This window comes from Stylophora pistillata, chromosome 10, assembly GCF_964205215.1.
Source record: "Stylophora pistillata chromosome 10, jaStyPist1.2, whole genome shotgun sequence".
NCBI lineage: Eukaryota > Metazoa > Cnidaria > Anthozoa > Scleractinia > Pocilloporidae > Stylophora > Stylophora pistillata.
Window position 1 is genome coordinate 18,017,775 of NC_142528.1, and position 21,714 is coordinate 18,039,488.

General features: G+C 35.1%; 1 protein-coding gene across 2 annotated transcripts; it reads right to left on the minus strand.

Moving 5' to 3' along the window:
* Window positions 1–171: 171 nt before the first annotated feature.
* LOC111321876 (xylosyl- and glucuronyltransferase LARGE1) lies at window positions 172–20,827 on the minus strand. Of its 2 annotated transcripts, none has more exons than XM_088736252.1 (23): window positions 20,480–20,827; window positions 17,652–17,807; window positions 17,231–17,280; window positions 16,572–16,743; window positions 16,165–16,199; window positions 15,368–15,463; window positions 14,776–14,859; window positions 14,458–14,535; window positions 14,026–14,157; window positions 13,483–13,578; window positions 12,434–12,463; window positions 10,676–10,782; window positions 10,254–10,335; window positions 8,997–9,101; window positions 8,268–8,355; window positions 7,796–7,920; window positions 4,475–4,590; window positions 4,124–4,160; window positions 3,588–3,694; window positions 2,717–2,789; window positions 2,244–2,368; window positions 1,627–1,725; window positions 172–1,435 (listed from the first exon to the last, which is right to left on the minus strand). In XM_088736252.1, exons 1-23 carry the CDS (start codon window positions 20,595–20,597, stop codon window positions 1,345–1,347), a joined length of 2,202 nt encoding a protein of 733 aa, XP_088592378.1. In that variant the 5' UTR covers window positions 20,598–20,827; the 3' UTR covers window positions 172–1,344. The 2 variants fall into 2 exon arrangements, with proteins under 2 accessions (XP_088592378.1, XP_022780600.2); XM_022924865.2 differs by having other exon boundaries at window positions 17,231–17,283; window positions 20,480–20,826.
* Window positions 20,828–21,714: the final 887 nt, after the last annotated feature.

Below are 21,714 nucleotides of genomic sequence, written 5' to 3' on the forward strand. Positions count from 1 at the left end.
CTTTTACTTATGTGTACTAATTTTCTCATTGGGTCAATTGAGTCCTTTAACATTTATGTTTCAATGGCCCTTTGGGCTTATAAAAGTGACTATCATCGCTGTGAAATGTGTATGCTACTTTTTCTTCTCAATGCTCCACATTTACAGAAACACTTCGGTCAACAACAGGGAAACAGTTAAACAATTTTATTAGTTGAATCATTTGATTATTGTTACAGTTAATTACTGTGTAAATAATGAATTTATCAAATAATTATTTATGACTTGTAACCCCAAACTTTGCAAGAATAAAATAAAATTTCAATAAATTAGAATGATCTACATGGATTTGGAATTCAAGGGTAAATAATTTCCAGTTATATTTTGTGGATGCAACCTGACTGATTTTTCTCATCACTGTGACAAAAATAGATTCAGAGGAAGACATACAGTCAACACTGCATCAACAAGGAATAAGAGCCCCTCACATGAAATATAAAGTAATTAATCCTGTCTCTGCTCAACACAAACAAAACATAATTATTATGCCTTTGGCACACATAAAAATAAATAACTATAACCTCAACTTTTACAGGTTCCAATGATTTGTAATATAAAATAAACCTTTGGAAGAAAACCTCTCAATAAAACTGCTGCAGACAGCTTTGAAAATGTTATTAAACAATTTTGCTCATGTATCAATGATGTGTTCACTGGGATATGAAAGCTCACAAGTTAAAAGAGCTCTCTTTAATTAATAGAATTTGGAAATGAACTGAAGAAATATGTTACATATTAGAGTTTGTAAATAACTCAGCTTACTTATGACAAAAACAAAATTATGTAACTGTTTTCATATCCTTTCCATCTGTACCACGAATGTTTAAACTTAGCTTTGGGTTTGCTAAGAAAGAGTGAACCCCTTATAATGGTGGGAACCTAATTTCTCCTTAAGTATTACCGCTGAATCAAAAATCATGGTCATGAGACTAAAGGAAATGATTGCCAACTAGAGAAGCACTTGATAGGTGAACAAGTTCTCCATGTCTGACTCAGCCTTGTAGGAAATGTCGAGAGAAAAGCATGGAGAACATGGCTGCCCACATTGGGGTGCAGAGAGTGAACTCTATTTTATTAAAACACAAACAGCTGAGAGGCTACCTTGTTCTTTCTAAAATGACACAGCTGCTCTTCTCTGATTTAAGAATCATATAAAACCCTCTCAGAACTTGGTTTGTTACCTGGTAAAATTTTCTCAAAGCTTGTTTAAATACAAAGTATATTTGTTTTCCACTGTTGATCAAAACTGATAAGTTTACAAAATTATGATTGTATAACTACTACAACAAACCAAGATAACAGTTGTTAACTATCCATGTCCACATCTCCCAAATGTTCCCTTCCATAATTTGTTATCATTTCTTGAAGAAATTCTTGTTTTAATCTACTGAGGCATCTGTGAAAAAATTCCACAAGAAACCCACATCAATGTGAAGAAATTGAGGAAAGTTTTATAAAAGTTAATACATCAGTGCTACAGATATTTTAAAACCCAAGATTCAGTGTTAACTAAAAGAAAGCTAACAGTTTTTTCATGAGGATTTGATACAGTTTCAACATTTAGCAAGATTGTAAATTTGCACTTACCTTCTGTACAATGCACTGGATCTAAACTTAAATATATCAAATGAAGGTGAGTGTGGCATGTGTATGCTGAACACATTTGGTAAAACTACAAATTCATACCTGTGAACAAAATACAGGTGTAAGCTTTGATAACACTTAGTTGAAAACACTGCCCCTATAAATAATCTCTACCCACCTCTACATCACGTTGCCTTTACATTTATAATACAACCCAAGATTGATAAAGTTTCAACATAATAGAAAAGCTAGGGCTAAGTATATAAATAAAAAAAGAATAACAAACATGATTTTTTTTTCCCAAATTGGCTCAAGAGGAAAACATTTTTTTCCTTTGGCTACATGTAAAACCAAATAAGGAGTTCGTAAAATTCCCAATATGATCAGCTTATGTTACCAGTACTCACTGAATATAATTATCATTTTATCTAGAAACAATAACGTTTCAAGGTAGAGGATTGTCTTCATAATAAAAGTCTACACTGCAATTGATTTAAAAATTTTTTAATATTATTTTTAAATATTCACATTTTCTATCTCATAGTCGTTCCACTCCCTCAAATTTACATCTAACCTGCAATGTATATGATCATATGGCAATTCTAAAATATTCAACTTACCCCTGGGCTTGTAATTCCATTATATGAGCTACTTTATTCCAACCAAATCCTACGAAACGCTTGTCATATTTGCTAACATTATTTCTTACGACAACATAAGGCTCAAAATCTTCTTCCCACTGAATCTGTAATTGATAGATTGAAACACAAGGGAAAATTGATTTCAACGTCTGGTTTTTGTTATTGAATAATGATTAACTAGCATTATGAAACTCAAAAATTGTGTACACTTGAAACATTGTAATTTATTTCATATCAAAGCACATCAGAGGCAGCTGCAGTCTCTCTGGTTTCCTAACGTAAATGATGTTCCTGTTGAAAAATTCAGATTAAAAATTTTATAAATAAATGTTAAGTAAGGTGTGTAAATCTTATGTGTCTGACTCAAACTACAAAAAAAATGGTGCCATTTGTAAAACACAGTCCAAAAATGTTAATAACAGCATAATTATGTTCTAACTGCTCCCACACACAGTGTATGGAGTGGTAGCTGTTCTCCACTTGGCATAATTGGTTGCTGCATGACCTTTACTCCACTCATGGTGTCTGGAAATAGATTGAGAAATATCAGATAACCTATTGGTCATCTAACTGATCCCAAACACCTTTAACAAAGACATTCCCTGGGTGAGAATTTTTATAACACAACTGTCCAATAAATTCTCAATTTATATTGCAAGGAAAAAAATTTCAAAAATTATTCTAAAATAAATATTTCATCTTGCAAATATAATTATAGAAACATTGCCTATAAGATATAATTATTTTAAGTGAATATCATAGATTCTCATTAATAATTGTCTCCTATGAAACATTTATGAATTATTTTATTTCAAATTATTACTCATCAGCTCATCAAACCAAGGGTGACAGTTTTGTATAGTTTATGTAATTATTAATTTAAAGTTATATCATTCTTAGATGTTTCAATTTTTACAATGCTCCAAGCTGGGGCCATTTTGGTTATGATGACCAGAAAAAATCATAGTATCCAAATATGCAGCATAAGTCACCGATTTGGGGATTTGTGTTTGGTGATCATATCCCATCATTTTCTACGAAAACTTGTCTCTTTTGCTTTGTGTATGTCAGCCTCCACAAATTAAATGAATCTCCACGAGCAAATGCCACCCATACTGACATACATATAGTCAGCTGTTTTGACCATCAAATAATACTGCACAAGCATCTTTTTTTCCTTCTTCTGGCAACCAAATCTTAATTCGTGCTTAATTCTGGCAACCATTTTTTGATTTCAGTCTGCCAAATGGCCACTTTAACAAATTTGAACTTGGAGCCCTGTTCTTAAGAAATGAAACAATTGTAATCTAATAATGAACCCACCTAAATGTAAATATAGAACCCAGGTCCCACTGTGACAGCAGTTGTGCTTTTGTCTTTGGAAAATCTAATTTGTAGTGAAGAGTCTCAAAGGCTGGAACAACAAAGGCCTGCAAAAAAAAAAGTGAAGAAATATTTCCTATTTCTAAATCTGAATAGGGTGTCCTGAGTGAGTTGACCTTTTTTCAATATAATACGTACACTGAATGCAAATATGGCGTCCAATTTGAATTGCCATTGTTCTGGACTGACTAGCCTCGTCTTCATGTGGAAACACAAAAGGATCTATTTATTACATGTTTGAGAGGCTAGTCAGTCCAGAACAATGGCAATTCAAATTGGATGCCATATTTGCATTCGGTGTATGGTGGGGTTTTAAACTCAGATGTCAAGAAAATAACTTTATATCATTACGTTTAAATCACAAGCCCAACAAATTACACATTATCTGAATAAGTTTACACAATTTTGAACAAACTTGACCTGAAATATTACAGAACCTCTTTTGGCCAACCCTTCAATCATTAACACTGACTGACCTTTTTGTTCATGTTTGAAGCTGCTTTTAACCACTGCCTGTTCAAATTAAGACGAAAGTTACTGTCAGTCATGGATGAGAAAACAATGGAGAACATGATGGCTTTCATTGATTTGTACCATACAAAAAAAAAAAAAAAAAAATACAAGATCACATTAAAAACAAACAGACTATTTGACTTTTTGGAACAAATGGTATATGTACTTCTTGCAAATAACTGGACTGACATTGGGATAAATTATTTGGATTTGTTATAAATTACATTTTTAAAATTACCAGCACACATCTCAATAGCCACTGTATGGAAAGAACACTGAAAGACTAAAAAGTGATGTTTTACATTGTCATGTACCTCAGAGAACTGTACGCTCCTGGCCCTGGTACAAAATCAATGTCACTCAAAAATACATATGGAGTGCGCACATGTTCCAAAGCAATGTTTCTGAGATAATTTACTGGGTAAAATTGCTGAAAAAAGAGGTTAGAAACCAGTTAAAATAAACACATTGATTATTTATTACTATCTGTGATAATATTAATAATTTCAAATTAATGATATTGTCACCTTACAACAGGAAATTGATGGGATGTGTCAAAAATGAAGACCCAAAAACGAAGACCTAAGACCCAAGACCTAAGACTCACTGGTCTAAAACGAAGACCCTGTGGTCTGAAACGAAGACCCTGTGGTCTAAAATGAAGACCCTGTGGTCTAAAACTAAGATTCTGCGGTCTAAAATGAAGACCGTGCGGTCTAAAACAAAGACCCTGCAGTCTAAAACGAAGACCCTGCAGTCTAAAATGAAGACCCACTGGTCTAAAACGAAGGCCCTGTGGTCAAAAATGAAGACCCTGTGGTCTAAAACGAAGACCCTGTGGTCTAAAATGAAGACCCTGTGGCCTAAAACGAAGACCCTGTGGCCTAAAACGAAGACCCTGTGGTCTAAAACAAAGACCCACTGGTCTAAAACGAAGACCCATTGTTCTAAAAACCTTTTTTTTCAAGGAAAGGCTATACACTGAGCTCAATTGCTCTCATTTCTGTAGCACATAAATTAAAATGTTATCTGAGTGTGCGACCAATTTGACAGCTATGTTATCTCAGTCGGTGCACCATGTGTCAAATTGTGTAATGCAATTAAATTCTAAGAATACAGAAATGTACATTTTAGCGACGATTTTGGTATATTTTGTCGTCCAAATATTCTATTTTTCAAATGCATATTGAGCAAATTACGATGAGGTGACTTCATTACTTTGCAACACTGTCTCTATCATATAAAGGCGCAAATAAGGTCAACTGTGCATAACTCGCAAATTTATTCACCACAGGCTACAAGGATGATCTCCCGCCAAAATGGTCTAAAACCATAAACACAAAATTTCTGCAGTGCATAATATAAAATGTCTCTGGGCACGCTTCATCTAAGAGCATGCAACATGTGTCAAATTGTGTAATGCAACTTCAAATTCCAAGAGTGTCGAATTGTACGTTTTAGTGATGAGTTTAGTACATTTCTTCATCACCAACTTTACATTTTAGATTTTTTCAAATGACAGTGAGGCGACTTCAATAATACTGCATCATACTGTGACTGTACCTACTGCTTGATCCATTTTAAAGACCGAGCTCAAAGCTCATCTATGCGTGACTTGCAAAGCTACATGAATAATCTTGTACAATCAAATATGGCACATGCAAGTGTAAAAACGAACAACAGTTTTAAAACTGTTGCTGCTTTGATATAGGTAAAAAATGTCATAACCAAATTTGAAAACTACATTTTAGTCTCTTCACACAAATCAGTTTGACTTTTATGGAACTGGCTCTTCATTTTGTATCAGACCACATTTACATTTCAAAGGCTTGTGGTTATGGCTGTTGATAAAGCTGTCGTAAAGCGTAGGTCAAAAGATGACTTCTCTGTCAAGTTTTGTTAAATGAACAGTCCGCACATATTTGACTAAGTGTTCACATCAGTCTTTCGGAGTTGGAGTGATAAATTTTGTTCTAAATAGCACAGCTCAGATGTTTGATAGGGCTCACACTGGTGCACTTAAGCTAACGCTAGGGACGCCTGCATGAAATTTCATTCTCAGTGCAGGGATGCATACGAGAGTGATAATTTAATCTTCCCGGGAAAATCACATTCTGGCGGGAGATCATCCTCGTAGCCTGTGCTGAATAAATTTGTGAGTCACGCACAGTTGACCTTATTTGCGCCTTTATATGACAAAGACAGTATAGCAAAGTAATGAAGTAACTTCATCGTAATGCATGTGAAAAATAGAACATCTGTGACGACAAAATATACCAAAATCGTCACTAAAACGTATATTTCTATATTCTTAGAAGTTAATTGCATTACACAAGTTGACATCTGTTGTACCGACTGAGAAAACGTAACTGTCAAGTTGGTCAAGCGCTGAGATGACATTTAATTTACGCGCTACAGAAATGAGAGCATTTAGCTTAGTGTATAGCCTTTCCTTGCAACAAAGGTTTTCAGAACAATGGGTCTTCATTTTAGACCAGTGGGTCTTCATTTTACAAATAAATAAAGGCTGATAGCTTCTAAAGAAGCTGTTTGGGGCTGTGTCGGTGGGGGTAATGAAATAATTTGGATATATCAACAAAGTTGAAATATTGGTAAATTGGCCACCGTAACGATTACAAAAGCTGACACTTCAAGTGTTAGCCCTTCGTTGGAGCAAATAGAGGAATTGTGGGTTGTGTGTGCTTTTAAAGGCAGAAAATGGAGCTATATTATTGGTTGGAACATGGCAACGAGAAAAACACGAATAAATTAGTGGAATGAAAAGCGTTTGTTGAACCCTGTGGGATTTAGACATCTTTCAAACTAGCAGTCTAAATCCCACAGGGATCAACAAACGCTTTTCATTCCACTAATTTATTTGTGTTATTCTTGTTGCCATGTTCCCACCAATAATGTAGGTCCATTTTCGGTCTTCATTTTAGACCACAGGGTCTTCGTTTTAGACCACAGGGTCTTCGTTTTTAGACCACAGGGTTTTAATTTGTTTTAGACCACAGGGTCTTTGTTTTAGACCATAGGGTCTTTGTTTTAGACCACACGGTCTTCATTTTAGACTGTAGGGTCTTCGTTTTAAACCACAGGGTTTTCGCTTTAGACCACAGGGTCTTTGTTTTAGACCACAGGGTCTTCGTTTTAGACCACAGGGTATTCGTTTTAGACCAGTGGGTCTTAGGTCTTAGATCTTCATTTTTGGGTCTTCTTTTTCAACACATCCAAATTAATGCAAAGGGTAGCTGACATTCAAACTAGGAAATTAAATGAAACTAATTGCTGGAGTGAGCCAGGGAATTAGCCTTATCCATTCATTAATGTGTAAAAAGGCTCTATGTATCATCATCGTGTACTTAAGGTAAATATGTTTAACAAAAACTTATGTACATGATATAGAAGATGATATTACCGCTGCATTTTCTGTTGGTGTATGTGGTATCTCATTTGGGAGAACACAAGTCTGTAACTCACTAACTTTTGGAGACTTTTATCAGACTTTTATCAAACTGCAGAACCAATGGGAACATTTGGGTGTATCATTGGAAGGGTTTTTGTGCAATCAGAGTGCACAAAGTATTACTTTTTTGTGGTGCAAATAATCAAACAGAGCATTATTTACTCACTCCTTCCCTGAAGACAATGTGATATCCAACATTTTTTCTTTTCAGTAATTCAGTTGAGCTTTGAACATAGCTTAGGAATTGTTGTGCCTCACTATCAGACATGTACAAAGCTAAACTGATGGGACCTGAAACAGGGTAATAGAAAAAATGGTCAATTCACATGCAGTGTTGAAAGACTTGATACTATTTTTCTGATCAAACTTTGGTAACCATGCATCATTATAATGGTATCAAATATTTAGTGATAATATCTTCCCATTCTCATTAGCAACGGAGGTAAATGGGATTACATTGTTGCAGTACTCTTTCTAAGACATGCAATGTAAAATTTATCAAAGTGACATAAGAATTTATTTGTTGTTTAGCTAACAAACTTTCCTGTCATTTTAATTTAATTATTGGCTCTATCTGAAGTCCTGGAAACAATCTATAACACCTCTTCCACTGAAAGACAGACACCTGTCACTTTTACCTTCCCAGTGGAGACAAATAGTCTCAATCATCTGCAGTCTGTCAATAGAGAGCTGGACTACTAGTGTAACGTCTGAGGGCTCAACAGCCTGTTGAATAGACACCAAGTACAAACAATCAAGAGGCATATTCTTGCAGAAGTGAACCTTATTCAGGGAGATCAACATATATAATCCTGAACAGGATGTGATAAGTGAATTGAAAGGCTGATAAACTACTACTCTTCCAGATAATGAGTCTTGTTCAGAGAAATCAGTGCATATAACCCTGAGCAGTATATGATAACTGAATAAAAAGGTTTAATAAGCTGCTGCTCTTCCAGATGGTGCTGATAGCATTTCACAAACAAGGTTTTATTTGGTTAAATGACATCAACAACTTAGATGTCTCATTTGTTCTATTTACAATAAACAGTATTTTGTGACAATTACAAAAGTTTTGCATTGCTAGGCAACTTTAATACTTAAAAATTGCTCACTCCCTTCTTTTGTATAGCAGCTGATAACAATAATCTTCTCTAAATACTCTTTTCTTCCTCTTGCTAACCTAACTGAGCAAAAGCAAAGAGCTACTCGAACCCTTTGCAATTAAGAAATTAGTATCCCATTCAATTATTTCTAATTGCACCTGCCTCAGACAAAAAAAAAAAAGAAAGAAAGAAGGAAAAGTTCGGCAATTCACCTCCATTTCACAAAGCAAGCCAAAGCATATAAAACACAACTCAGCTTACCTGTGAAAAGTCATAATCTAGATAGTATAGATGAGTCCTGTGTGTCAAATCTTGCTCCTGGTTGAATTCATAGCATGCATCCTCACTGTCCATGTTTCCTGCACTCTGCATGTAAACACAGCAAACAACTTACATTTTTCCTTTCACACACTTCATTATCTATATCCATAATAATTATATAACAAAGGATTTCCCATGCCAAATTCAAGGCTATTGAGGAAATCAAAGATCTTGTGAGGTAAATCAACACCCTTGCAAAATTTACTACAATTTATAGAAAGCTATGGCTTAAAAAAAATGCAAACTGAGAACATCTCTGAATCAATAATATTTTGGATAGGTAATGCAGCTTGATCATATACCAAAGCTGAAGCTGACTGAAGAAGATAACTGATCTGTGCAGCACTTTTGAAGCAATATATTTGCAATACCCAAGTACAATTACTATAAAAATTTTTAGTTTCCCAATTGGATTACTGAGTTTGTTTTTATCAAAATACTCTTTAAGGAATTGATAGATGGAAATTCAGTTAATTGATCAATGCACAACCATGTGGGCATGAGTATAATAATAAATGTTTGCTGCAAAACACAGTTTGTTTGTACCGTGTAAGAGCAAACCACTGAGGATAACTAGCTTTTTAGAGTCATATGATCTTGGTCAGTGAAAAGGAAATCAACTTCAAGTTAACAGATATTCAGTGAGCTAAAATCTTGGAATGTTGTAAATCTATAGCTAACTTTGAATGAGTGTACAATATTTAAGCATCTCTGCAATAATCTACAACTAACATTTACTTGTTCTTGACCAATGGTGACTGGGCACCCTGTGTTTATGGTCTATTAGACTAGGACAGAGCTGAATAATGCACACGGATGCGCTAGGTTTTGCCGCGGAAACACAGATTTTGAGTCATTCGAAAGGTTGATTTCCTATTCTGTTGCTTCGAGCTGTTGTTTTCCTTGCCGGTTTTTGATTACGGAACAATCTCCAAAAACTTGGTACACCCCCTTAAAATTTTCAAAAGTTAATTTTCTCCATAAAACCTCTGGAGATAGAAAAATGCCTTCGACAAAAACAGAGTTCCTCAGTTTTAAAAGTCAGCCCTCATTATTTTCCACTAATTTCGCTAAAATTTAGACCTAGGACACTTGAGCCTGCATTGTTGACCGCATACCCTTGACGTAGCATTTCATTATTCAGCTCTTTCTCAGACTAGCACTACAGCCCCTCCTTGAAAAATCACTGTGTGTTACCTTGTCTGATGGCTGCTGCTTAACTCCATCTGTGGTGTTATTTAACTTTGTATCATTTTCATCACAAGAGAATATCCATCGCCTACAAACAACAAAAGTCGTATTTCTTTAATCATTGTTCACACACTGATTCTTCTTGATTATATTGAGCCATTAATAAATGTAGTTTCATGCCACTACCCCCAAAATAGGCACTGGTGTTTGGATTGATGGCTCACACTTTTTTCTTGCCAGTTAGAGAAATTCCATAAAACTAAAACTTTTTTGACTTGCTCAGTTCTTTGAGTACCATTCTTTTCAGTAAAGGAGGCTCTGGGACTCACCATAACAAAATTAATTCCAGTTAAGAACACTGACACTTCTGTAGGTATCCATTGATTCTGACTTGTAACATGAACTTGATATGAGGTCTGATAACTTACCTCAAGAAGTTACCATCATATTCCAAGAAAGTCAAATACAGGTTCTTGAAAAACTCTTCATACTTGTTCTTTGCAAGCTGCTTTTTCGGGGAGTTCCAGTGAATGACCTATGCGGTGATATGGAGATAAACTTTAAAATGCCTCAGCTTTCTAGTGAAGGTTTGGTGAGGTGAGTAATGTGTGCTTCTCATACTGCATAAAAATTGACTAGAGATTGAAAAGGAGCCTCCTCAGATTCTGAAGTAATTATTGATGAATAAAACTTCAATCAAGATTGAGAGTATATTAATTTGTCTAGTACAATATATCAGTCAGAATAACCAATCAATGAATTAAACAATTCTTACTATTACTGTAACACTGTGACAATACATATTAATTAGTTAATTGTGACCGTACACGGGAAAACGTACTTTAACGCTTATCCATTAGACAGGCAAGACCATTAGTCATCCATCAGTTGCCCGTTAGAGACTTTTCACAGAAACGTTAGAAGCGTTAACAGAACCATTAGCTTTAAACGTCACAGCGTTAGATCGAAAAGTTTAGCCGTTGGCCGTTTGCATCAGTACATCAGAGCATTAGTTGTATCCGTTAGAACGGATAGGTGAGGCATTAGAGAAAATCATACCTTCCATTAAATGGATGAAAGCTGTTAGTTTCCGTTAGCCGTTAGCATCTGAGTGTTAGTTCCGTTAGAACGTCAGTTTCGTAAACAACAAACACAAAGAAATGAAAATAGCAAAATTTCCGAAACCCGTTATTGAATTCCTATAATTTTCTATACATGCTACGTTGCCCTAGAAATTCGAAAATGTCATTCATGCATCGCAAATATCCTTCCTACTGGATGATTCAGTGATCATTGTGTCAAGCTGTTGAATTTTTCTTGTCTTCGCACAACATAATTATCATTTGACATTCTTGACTATAATATTGAACATTACTTTTGTCCAAGATCTTTTTTATTTCTGACGGCAGCAACAAGTATACAGCAACAAAGCGTTCGAATGCAAAATAATGTTGTCACTGAAAATGTGCGGCAGGAAAGTGAGGGAGTTTGTTCATATTGCGTTTCTTGACTTTGTTTAGATGTGCTTGTGTCCGTTCAAAAACATGCAAGTTTAATAATTGCGATCCGGCTATTTCCCTTTAAGGCAGGGCCATCAAACACTCCTTGGTTGAAACATTCGACAATCGCGACTTTTTTTAGAGAAATCTACATGTTTACGGATGTGGAGTTTACTATCGTGTAAGATGGTTATTGTGAGATATTCGGCAATTCATGGAAACCTTTTTGGTACACCAGACTAGCTGCACCTACTGCTTCTCATGCTTAAGTCGTCAGATGCAAGCGTTAGATTTTAATGGCTTTAGCCATGCAATACAACAAGTTGTGGAAGCGTTAGAAAGTCTTCATGAGCCATTAGACAAAATCAGTAGGGTGTTAGAGTGTCAAAGCTAACGGTTAAAGGCATGCGTTAGAACAAGTTGAGGAAGCGTTAGAAAGTTTTCATGAGCCGTTAGGCAAAATCAGTAGGGCATAGAGCGTCAGAGCAAAACGTTGGAACGCTCTAAATGACCGTTAGCCATGACATGCTGACCGTTAGACCGTAAAGGCAAAACGTTAGAACACTTTCAAGGCCGTTAACTATCCGTTAACTTCCTGTTAGTTTTTGCCCGTTTAACGGATAAGCGTTAAAGTACGTTTTCCCTTGTACTGTCACAATTTTGAAAAATACAAAAATTTCAGCTCACCTTTAATTCAGAGACATCCTTGTAACAGTGCTGTAAATACAGTATACAAGAAGATGATTTATTGTATTTTTGTGTACTTTTTTATTTTTTTTTTTTGAGGTATATTTCTAACAGGATGCCCTATTCATTTACCACTAGCAATTGCAAACTGTGAGGGTAGGTATACCAGACAGTTATAATGCAGGACTTGTAAATCAACCAGTGGTCTTGTCTTCAATTAACCTATTGACGTCCAGTGTGCCCGTATGCGCCTATGGGGACCCACACCCTTTCTATGCCTTGTGACGTCATCACTTTTAACCCTGGAGCACAACTTTGAGCACATACTTGAACAGGTTAAAAATATCTTACAAATGTTACCAGAATGAGCACAATTGAGTGAAGGAGATTGGAGAAATAGCCAAAAAACCATGTAACTTTGACCTGAAAATCTGCACGAAAATCTTGTTCCATTACCCACCTACCTTTTGAGCATGTGCTTTGAAAATAATGAGTAGTTTCCTAAAAAATCTCTACACCAAAATGAGGCCTACTAAATTTCCAGCAAGTGAGGAGAAACTTCAGGCAAGGAGAGGGGAAACAAAGAGCAGGAGAAAGAGAGAAAAGTAAAAGTCATAATCTCCAAATTTTGCTTTCTGCACATGCCCGAGATTTTCAGGCCGCCATTTTGCATTTGGATCGAAAGGCCATCAAGTGTACGAGCTGTCAAGGGGTTTTTGGTAAGTTTGAGCTTTTAAAACCACAACAGTGATCCGAAATCTGCTCGACTAGCTTCAAAACACAGTTTTCTACAAAAGCTGCGGCCATTAATGGGTTAATGATCTGCAGATATCTGCCTTCTGTATCTCCCACCACTTGACATTTGGTAATTTGCTTTTAAAAAGCAAAAACTGCTATATTTGACAATAGCTTTTAATTATCAACTGATAATTCCTTCCTTTGCTTACATGTACACAATACTAACAGTTACTGCTGACAGCACTAAATATTAGTGACAGTGACAGACATACGACACTAATTACTGAATGACATGAAAAGAAAGTACTCACAGCACTACGACTGTTGTCTCCAAGCTGAACATTCCATGTACATGGCAGCTTTAACACCAGATGAGGATTACTCTTTATCAATGCATTAAATATGTCCTTCAAAAGAAACACACATACATTTTAAAGTGATTTAACTCTACTCAATCTCTATAGCTCTAGACATATCAAATTTTGCATCAATTTAACATTGACCAGAAGTATTTTCACTCATAAAAAAGAAAATATCTAGACTTTCAATAAAAACAAGATCCCTGGAGGTGTTAACAACCTTCTTATTGAATGCTGATGTCTATAAAGTTAACTATGAAGGCATTCTGTAATCAAAGAAAAATGCTGCCTCCAACCAAACAGAATTCATAAAAGTATCAGTTCACCAATAAAAAGTCATGAATATATATTTTCTAGCAAAAGAGTGATGCCACAGAATTTGTGTCAGGTTTGTGTAGACATTCCCTCCCTTCTATTTCTCCTCATGGGGAGGGGAGAGTTACACATAGGCTAAACAGCTCCACATAACTGTAAGAGAAAGGATTAAGAGTTCACCTGATCTGCAAGAGAGGTAGCCAGCATGTTCATAAGTTCCCTCTCAGCAGTCAGTCTCCACAGACTGGTCCACTTTCCCTGCCGCAACTTGAACAGGTCCAGAAGTATAACTCCTGTGTTGAACCCTCTTCCCTGAATAAATTGTCATGAAAACTAACATACCAATGCCTAAGATTCATGCAGTGGCCTAATGGTTTGCACACTGGATTCAGGATCATTATTTTCTGCTATAATGGGCAGAACACTTTACCATATAGCGGCACATCCCTTTTGGGATTTAAAATCAACACCATTTCCAACATTCCTTTTCAGGACCTCTCTCTACCTCACCACTGAAGAATTCCATCATACTACTATCTACTACCAAAGCATTTACTTCTGTCAGTTAAAAGTACATTCACTGGTTTGAATATAAACAATTCAAAAACTCACCAAAGCAGGCCAGGGTTTATGGTTTTTCCATAACTTGCCAAGATACCAGTCACTCTGGTTGTCTACAAGGCCAATAGCCTTAACAGAATTCAAGAAAGCAAAAAAAAACTCAGTTTCATCATTCAAATCTTAAAACTCTTGTTACTCATGACCCCCAAGTAGTATACAAGAGGCAGCAACATACCCATACATGTACATGACAGATTGGACAGAGTGAAACATGCCATAATAACAATTACTTATTATAAAATAAAAGTAAGAATACTACTGGACCATCAAAGAAATCTTGAAAAAGATAACCACTATGTTAATATTGACCTTTCTTCCTGTAAGTTGATCAAACATCCTCCACAGTTCAGCAATATCAGAGGCAAATATGATATCTGTATCAAGAACAAGTACCTGTGGTGATAGATAATATCCATATTAAGAGCACAAACAGAGCAGTCATCATTGATAATAAATATGCATACTAAACAATGTGGTACTATTTAATATACAAAAATAGCTGTCAATTTATATCTATACTTACCAGTAACTCAATATTTATTTTTATTAGTTTAATTTTCCATCACCAGATGTGTATGGGTAGGAACCAAAGAAAGCGCCTATCTTAAAAAATATTTAATTTTCATGCAAACTTGAATCTTGAAATGATAAGGTTTCTTTATTCCGTTTGTCTTGAATTACTTATTCATAACAAATTTCAGTCTTATAAGGGCCCCAGAAGTTAAAGTGGAAGGAATTTCTCATCTTTTTTAAACAAACAAGATCATTCATTCCTGGTGAAATAACTTGAGAAAGAAAAAATCATAACCTGAATTGATTAGCATTGTCTGGGTATCCTAGATTTCTTAAAACATTAAGTTAAGTTGGTCATAACCACATAATTGTATGTTAAACTTAATACCTTGTCGAGTGATAGTGGAAGAGCTTCGGTTAACACCAACTTCATTAAACCAAATATTCCAGAATAATGTTTATTAGGTATCCAGGACACCTTATCCTAAAATAAAAAAAACTACAATTATTATTATTCTATAAATAAATTGGTTTTGGGGAAAAAATACTTATAAAAAATAATCTTTCAGGAAACAATCCTGACATGCACAGACTTAGAGAGGAAGAGATCTGAAGTTCCAGTTATAGAACAAATTCAAAATGTAAGTGCCCTATCTTTTTTTTACTTTGCATATCTTTTTGTTTTTATTGTAATATGTGCTTTGAATAAACTAGCTCTTCCAACATTATACAGTAGAGGCATAGGTGGTAGTAATGGGTATTTACAGCACATAGTTTGATCTAGAGAGTAACAGGCTGACTCATTTAGTTGCCTGATCCTCTAGTTGAGAATAATCACACCAATCACAATTTTAATTGTCATTTGAGCCTTACAGCCAATCATATCATGGAAAAACTAAAACAATCATTCTTCATTACCCAAACCTAAGTAGAAGAAGTGATAGACAAACGTCTTAGTTTGTAATCTGATGATGACTTCCACCTGAGCAGGCTGCCAAAGTTTCAGTCATAGTGACCAACAACATTCCTTTTCAGGACTACTCTAATGTCCACATGACTAAACCAAAATATTTAATTAGCACTTGCTATTTGGGAAAACAGAGTTTTCATGGTTTTTTGGCAGTGCACTTTTCCAATTGATGTAAGCAGTGAGCATTACATTTTATGACAATGTCTGCCTCTTACCTTTAATGATTCAGTACTATAAAAACTAGTATCAACTGTAAAAAGAAAGTAAAGTCATTGCATTGTCAGCACTCTTTCTTGACCGTCAACTTTTTTTTTACTGATTTGAAAATATTTCTGTTAAAACTGAAATGAAACCATTCAAAATAAAACAAAGCCAAACTCCCATATAACAAAAATGTAGCCACCTCAATTTTTGGGTTGCATGTTCTACTGATATAAGTATCATCGATTTACAGGTTATAGTGTGTGCATCTAGGCTCTGACTATTGATCTAACACCTAGCATGACACTTCAACTTATTTCAATTTTTTTTGTAAACAGACTTGGTTTCTCAATTGCAAACCCATATTAGTCAGTCATAGCAATTGATCCAAGGCATATACAGGGAAATATGAATGAGGTACCTGCTGGAATAGCCCATGTCTGAAAAAGGACACTCAAAATCTCCTGTCCTATGCTATCTGATATGAAATGGAAGTGGAGTGGATTGCGGCGGTGAAACAGAATAGACTTAATAAGAGTGACTACTTGGCGACTTGCACTATGACCTGCACAGACCACTGCAACGTGTATAACCTGGGAAGTGAAACAAAACTATTGAATAGAAGTTATACGCATTAGCAACTATATGTTCTTGTAAATGTTGTTAGTAAGTTTAATACAAACATTTACCAATTTAATAAAACACAGAAAGAAAATTAGCCTGTTAGTGAATCAATTTCAACTTGAAATCATTTCAAACTATTACATTCATACAAGTACTAAACATCTGCAGTGTAGTGATTTTGATAAAAGAGTGGGGCAATGTTTCAAAAAGGAAATCAACCAGGCATCAACAGAGTAAGTATTGTATGTACAAATACATTGTGCATCTCACTTTAACCTCGGACCAATACATTATACTACGAAATAACTACATTCAAGCTTGTTAAATGACCACAGGTCACCAAATTGGCAACACTTTGTGCCAATTCAGATGTCATTTTATTTCCATCTTGCTAGTGTAACTAACTGTAACAATGGTTGCAGTTTGTGGTGTTTTGTATTTGACTCTGTATCATACCTCACAACGGTAAAGGAAAAGGTCATTCTCACATGCAGTAGACTTGTTTCCTTCTGAAGTTAAGAAGAGAAAGAGAAGGGTGCATCACAAGGGATTCCAAAGATGATCATAATAATTATAACCTACAGTAATTATCATCATCATTATTATAGTTATAAAAGTAATTTATGATAATCATAAGTCACAAAATTAATCTTAACACATGATCAGAAATGAAAGAAACTGAAGAGACTACAGTTCTATTCATTTAGTTACAGCAAGAGTCACAAGACCGGTCCTTAGTTAGTACCTATAGAAGTGGAATGCAACTTGGTAGTCAAGGTAAAACATCCAAAAGTTAAGACCAGGTAATATTTTATTGAAAAATATCACCACTCAATCTATTCACTGTGTATTTCCCAAGAATCCAGTGTCAACCTACCTTGTTGGCTACGGCTATCTCTTTCATACAAGTCTTTTAATCTTTTTTGCACCACTTTAAGTTGTCTCTTTAGCTCTGTGTTTTCTGTCTGAACTCTCTCAAACGTTTTCAGCAAAGCCTGCCTTCTATCTGATATCAATAGTGAAGTTTCCCTTTCTGTTGAAGAAAAAGACTTCTCTGCACACCGTATTTGAATTAAGCATAACCTAAACTAAGAAAAAGTAGAACATACTTCTGTCATCTAGCTGGGAAAAAGGTGTGCATAATGAAACTGTGATCTTGAATTAACTCTACTGGTATGTATAATTTTTTCATTAATTCTTTTTTATATGAAAATACTATAAAACTCATCTTGACCCAAATGCGAAGCAAATGCAAGACATAAAACAGCCCATCACCAGCAGCCCAGAGTCTATATTGAGTTAGGAATAAACAAACTGTCCCATAATTAGTACCTTCTGTAAATATTTAAAATAGAAATGACTAATTCAGGGTATATACTGTGTGCTGTACTGTATGTTCAAGTCTGAAGATATTGCAAAAGCTATTGTGGGCAATAAGCAATCACTCGCCAAACACGTTAACTTGAAAAGCAATTTGCAAGCACTTCTTATAAAATAAAACCTAAGCCACAAGAAGCATTAAACTGAAATGCATACGATTATCACATCCTACAATCTTCCCAAGTTTGAACCATTTTTCATGGATCAATAAAACTTCTGGCTCAGACAGTTGGTTTCAAGATTTTGCTTGCCTTTCATTATTGATAATTTGGTAGTAAAACTTGCTAAAAATTTTGATATGCAGCTTTGACATGGCTCCATATGTGAACAAAAAGCAACAAACATGAGACATAGACAAAGTAAGTCTTTTTTTTCACAAAAAGGTAGTATCTTAGGACAAATTTAGTTTATCATCACAATTTGTACTGCATAAAAGCCAGACTGAAATTATAGCTCTCGTACAGTCTGGGTACCTGTTTCTTAATACTGGGTAAGTTGAGGTTGTTTTGTTAAATATCAGGCAAGCTTCATTAGTTCCAGGATAATTAGGCTTTACCACATGGGTAGAACTCACTTATGCAACACATGATCAACAACTACAAATAGGAACTCTTGATGCATCAAAGTTTCCGGTAATAATCCCCCCTTTTCTATCATTTTGTTTATAGAAATCCATTGATAAGAAAGACCATTTCATTAAGTTTCCAATTTTTAAAGTATTAATTAAAAATAAACCAGAGTAAAAATTTATCTGAAATGAGATGTTTCATGTCAATCAGCAATGTTATAATGACTGTAACCAAAATCACTACATGACATTAACAGCTGTCTCCAAATGCATTCCCTTAAATAATACACCACTGACATCTAATTTTTGTTCAGTTTATTCAACTTCTGGATTTACAAAACTGATATAAAAGAAAAAGAACAAACTAACACAGTGTAAAATTGAAAGCAAACCAACAGAGCCTTAAAACTGCAACAATTGATTGGAGGTGCACTCACACTTCACTACACGTACACTTATTGTACATTTTAATTGCACAATGTGGTAATCAGAAATCTCATTATCAGCATTCCAATTGACCCTGCTGGATGTTCAAAAAACATTTTGTCTATCCTGGGCCTCATCAAAACCCATAATGAAGCTTCTGGATATAAATCTAATAGATGTCAATCAATTCCTCCTTAATGAACTATGCTTACTTTACTGATAAAAGTTATCATTCTTTTCCATGTATAACAATAATTTTGCATTCAGACATTTAAAACAGAGAGGCCATTGCACACTTCAAGTAACCGTTTTTCTTTTCAAGACTGAAAAACAATAAAGAAGCATAGGTCTCACTGACGAATAATTTATTGCTGTAAATTGTTTTCTCGTCTGTGTCTTCAAATTGCCAACGTGAATTTAACTCAATCAATTCAAACACTCAATCTATATATTGTCTTGAAGTGGAACAACAATAAAATAATTTCTTAGAACGAAGAAAGAAACATTTTGCCTTACGTCAAACCTACGCATTCCCTGCATTTTAATCAACGTAAGTTTGATACGGACAGATTACGTCTTTTTTATTAGCTTCACACAAAATGATGAGACAATAACAATCATGTTGATGGGGAAGAAGTTCTGAAAGACGCGAAAAATAGCCAAATGTCGAGAAAATTTAGGGGGACTTCAAAGAAAAAATAGTTCTGCTTTGTCATATGTTTAGAAAAAAACATCGTAGAAAGCTCAGGATAATTAATAATTTCGTACAATATTTCTTTAACAAAGTTTCCTGCAGATGGTCATACCTTCTCATAAACATTTTACAAATGTCACCGCAAAATACGACTTACAATTTTCGTTTTAGAAAAATAACGCCTAGCTTTGTTTTGAATAGGAAATGATAAGCATCTCTTAGAAAACAACTTTCAAATTAGCTGTGCGGTGTCGGTTGAGAAAAGAACGAACAGGAATAAAATTATACAATAAAAATCTTGATGGGCAAGTCAGTAAGGGAATATTTTTACATGCATAGACAAAACTCTGGACATTTCGATAATTACAATATATTTTACAACAGCCAAATGGGCTTTCTCCATAATTGCCGCGTATTGACTGTTCGAGGACTTGTTCCATTCATGACCAGCTTCTGAGTTATATTTTAAACTCTTTTTTGTAGGTGGCAAGAGGAAATAATTATAATTTATAGAGAAGTTGTAATAGAGCTCACATGGAGATCGAATCTCGCTTAAAGTGTAAGCCTTTTTTTACCACACATTGCCCCTTAAAGAGGAATTACATCAAGAAATACGACAAGTAAATTAATATTTTACCTTTCATGGAGTAGTCCGGCGGTGTTATCCACCATAATACCAACGACGAACTTAAAGACAGCGATAACAAAACTACTATGGTCCGAATTTTCACAAATCCCATACCAGCGGTCAGCATACTATCTGAATAAAACCCTATCCTTGCCACAATACTCGATATCAAATGTGTTTTGAAACGTAAACCCGCCGTCAAACTTGACTTCCATCGTCTACTTAGTATCTTGACATTCTAGTTACGGAAGAATTCAAATAAAAACAGTAATTACTTCGCGGGAACTTCACAAATTCTTTAGTGCTATTCAGATTGTCATTTCAAATGTTTATGTACGCGGGCGCCAAATGCAAATATACAAAATAATGCGTGAGGAACTGGTAACTTATAAATAGTCCCCTGGGGGTATAGGAGTGGGCACGTGTTACACCCATTTCTCTAATCTATTATTTATCAACCTTTCAAAAATATTCCGGCAGTTCCGGTATTTGTATTTAGCAACGCCCATCTTTAACCTTAAACTGCCCACGGGCTCAGAGAAATAAAAGGTACCACCTACATTAGGTGACGTCACATGCCCCTTGATTGCAATTTATTATAAAATGTCACGAATTCCAATTCCTCCTTAGCCGACATTGAATTTCACTGTTGTTAATAATAACAGCCTTGGTTCAGTTTATCTATGTTTCAAATTCTAATTTATTTCCGTTTGAATTCATTGCATACATCCCAAACAGAGACCAACAGCAAATAAAATTTCATCACATTCAAACACAACTTGTTACAGATACATAAGCAACAACTGGTGTCAAATTAATACACCCCCCCCCCCCCCAGAAAAACCTTTCTTTTTAAGATTACTTGACTCCTTTACACACAAGAATTAGTAAAGAATTGCACTTATAATTGAACATTCAAGCAATCTAGCATGTCATGGTGTTTTCAAATAACTAGCCACACTTCTGAGTTTGTAACCCATGACATCCCCCCAATAATGATAAACACTTGATTTCTAACCACAAAATGAAAACATCCTCCTAGAAACAGGTGACGAGAATTCACAAACTTATCAGCCAGATGATGTTCTCTGTTTTATTTCTAATTGTACATACACATACATGTTTTAAAGAGAACTTCTGTACTCCTAGGTGTCACGTGTTTAAATAAAGGATTGATTGATTTTCACATATACTACTGGTTTTCAATTTAGTGTATGGCAGCCAGTTCATTCAGGGCTGGGTTA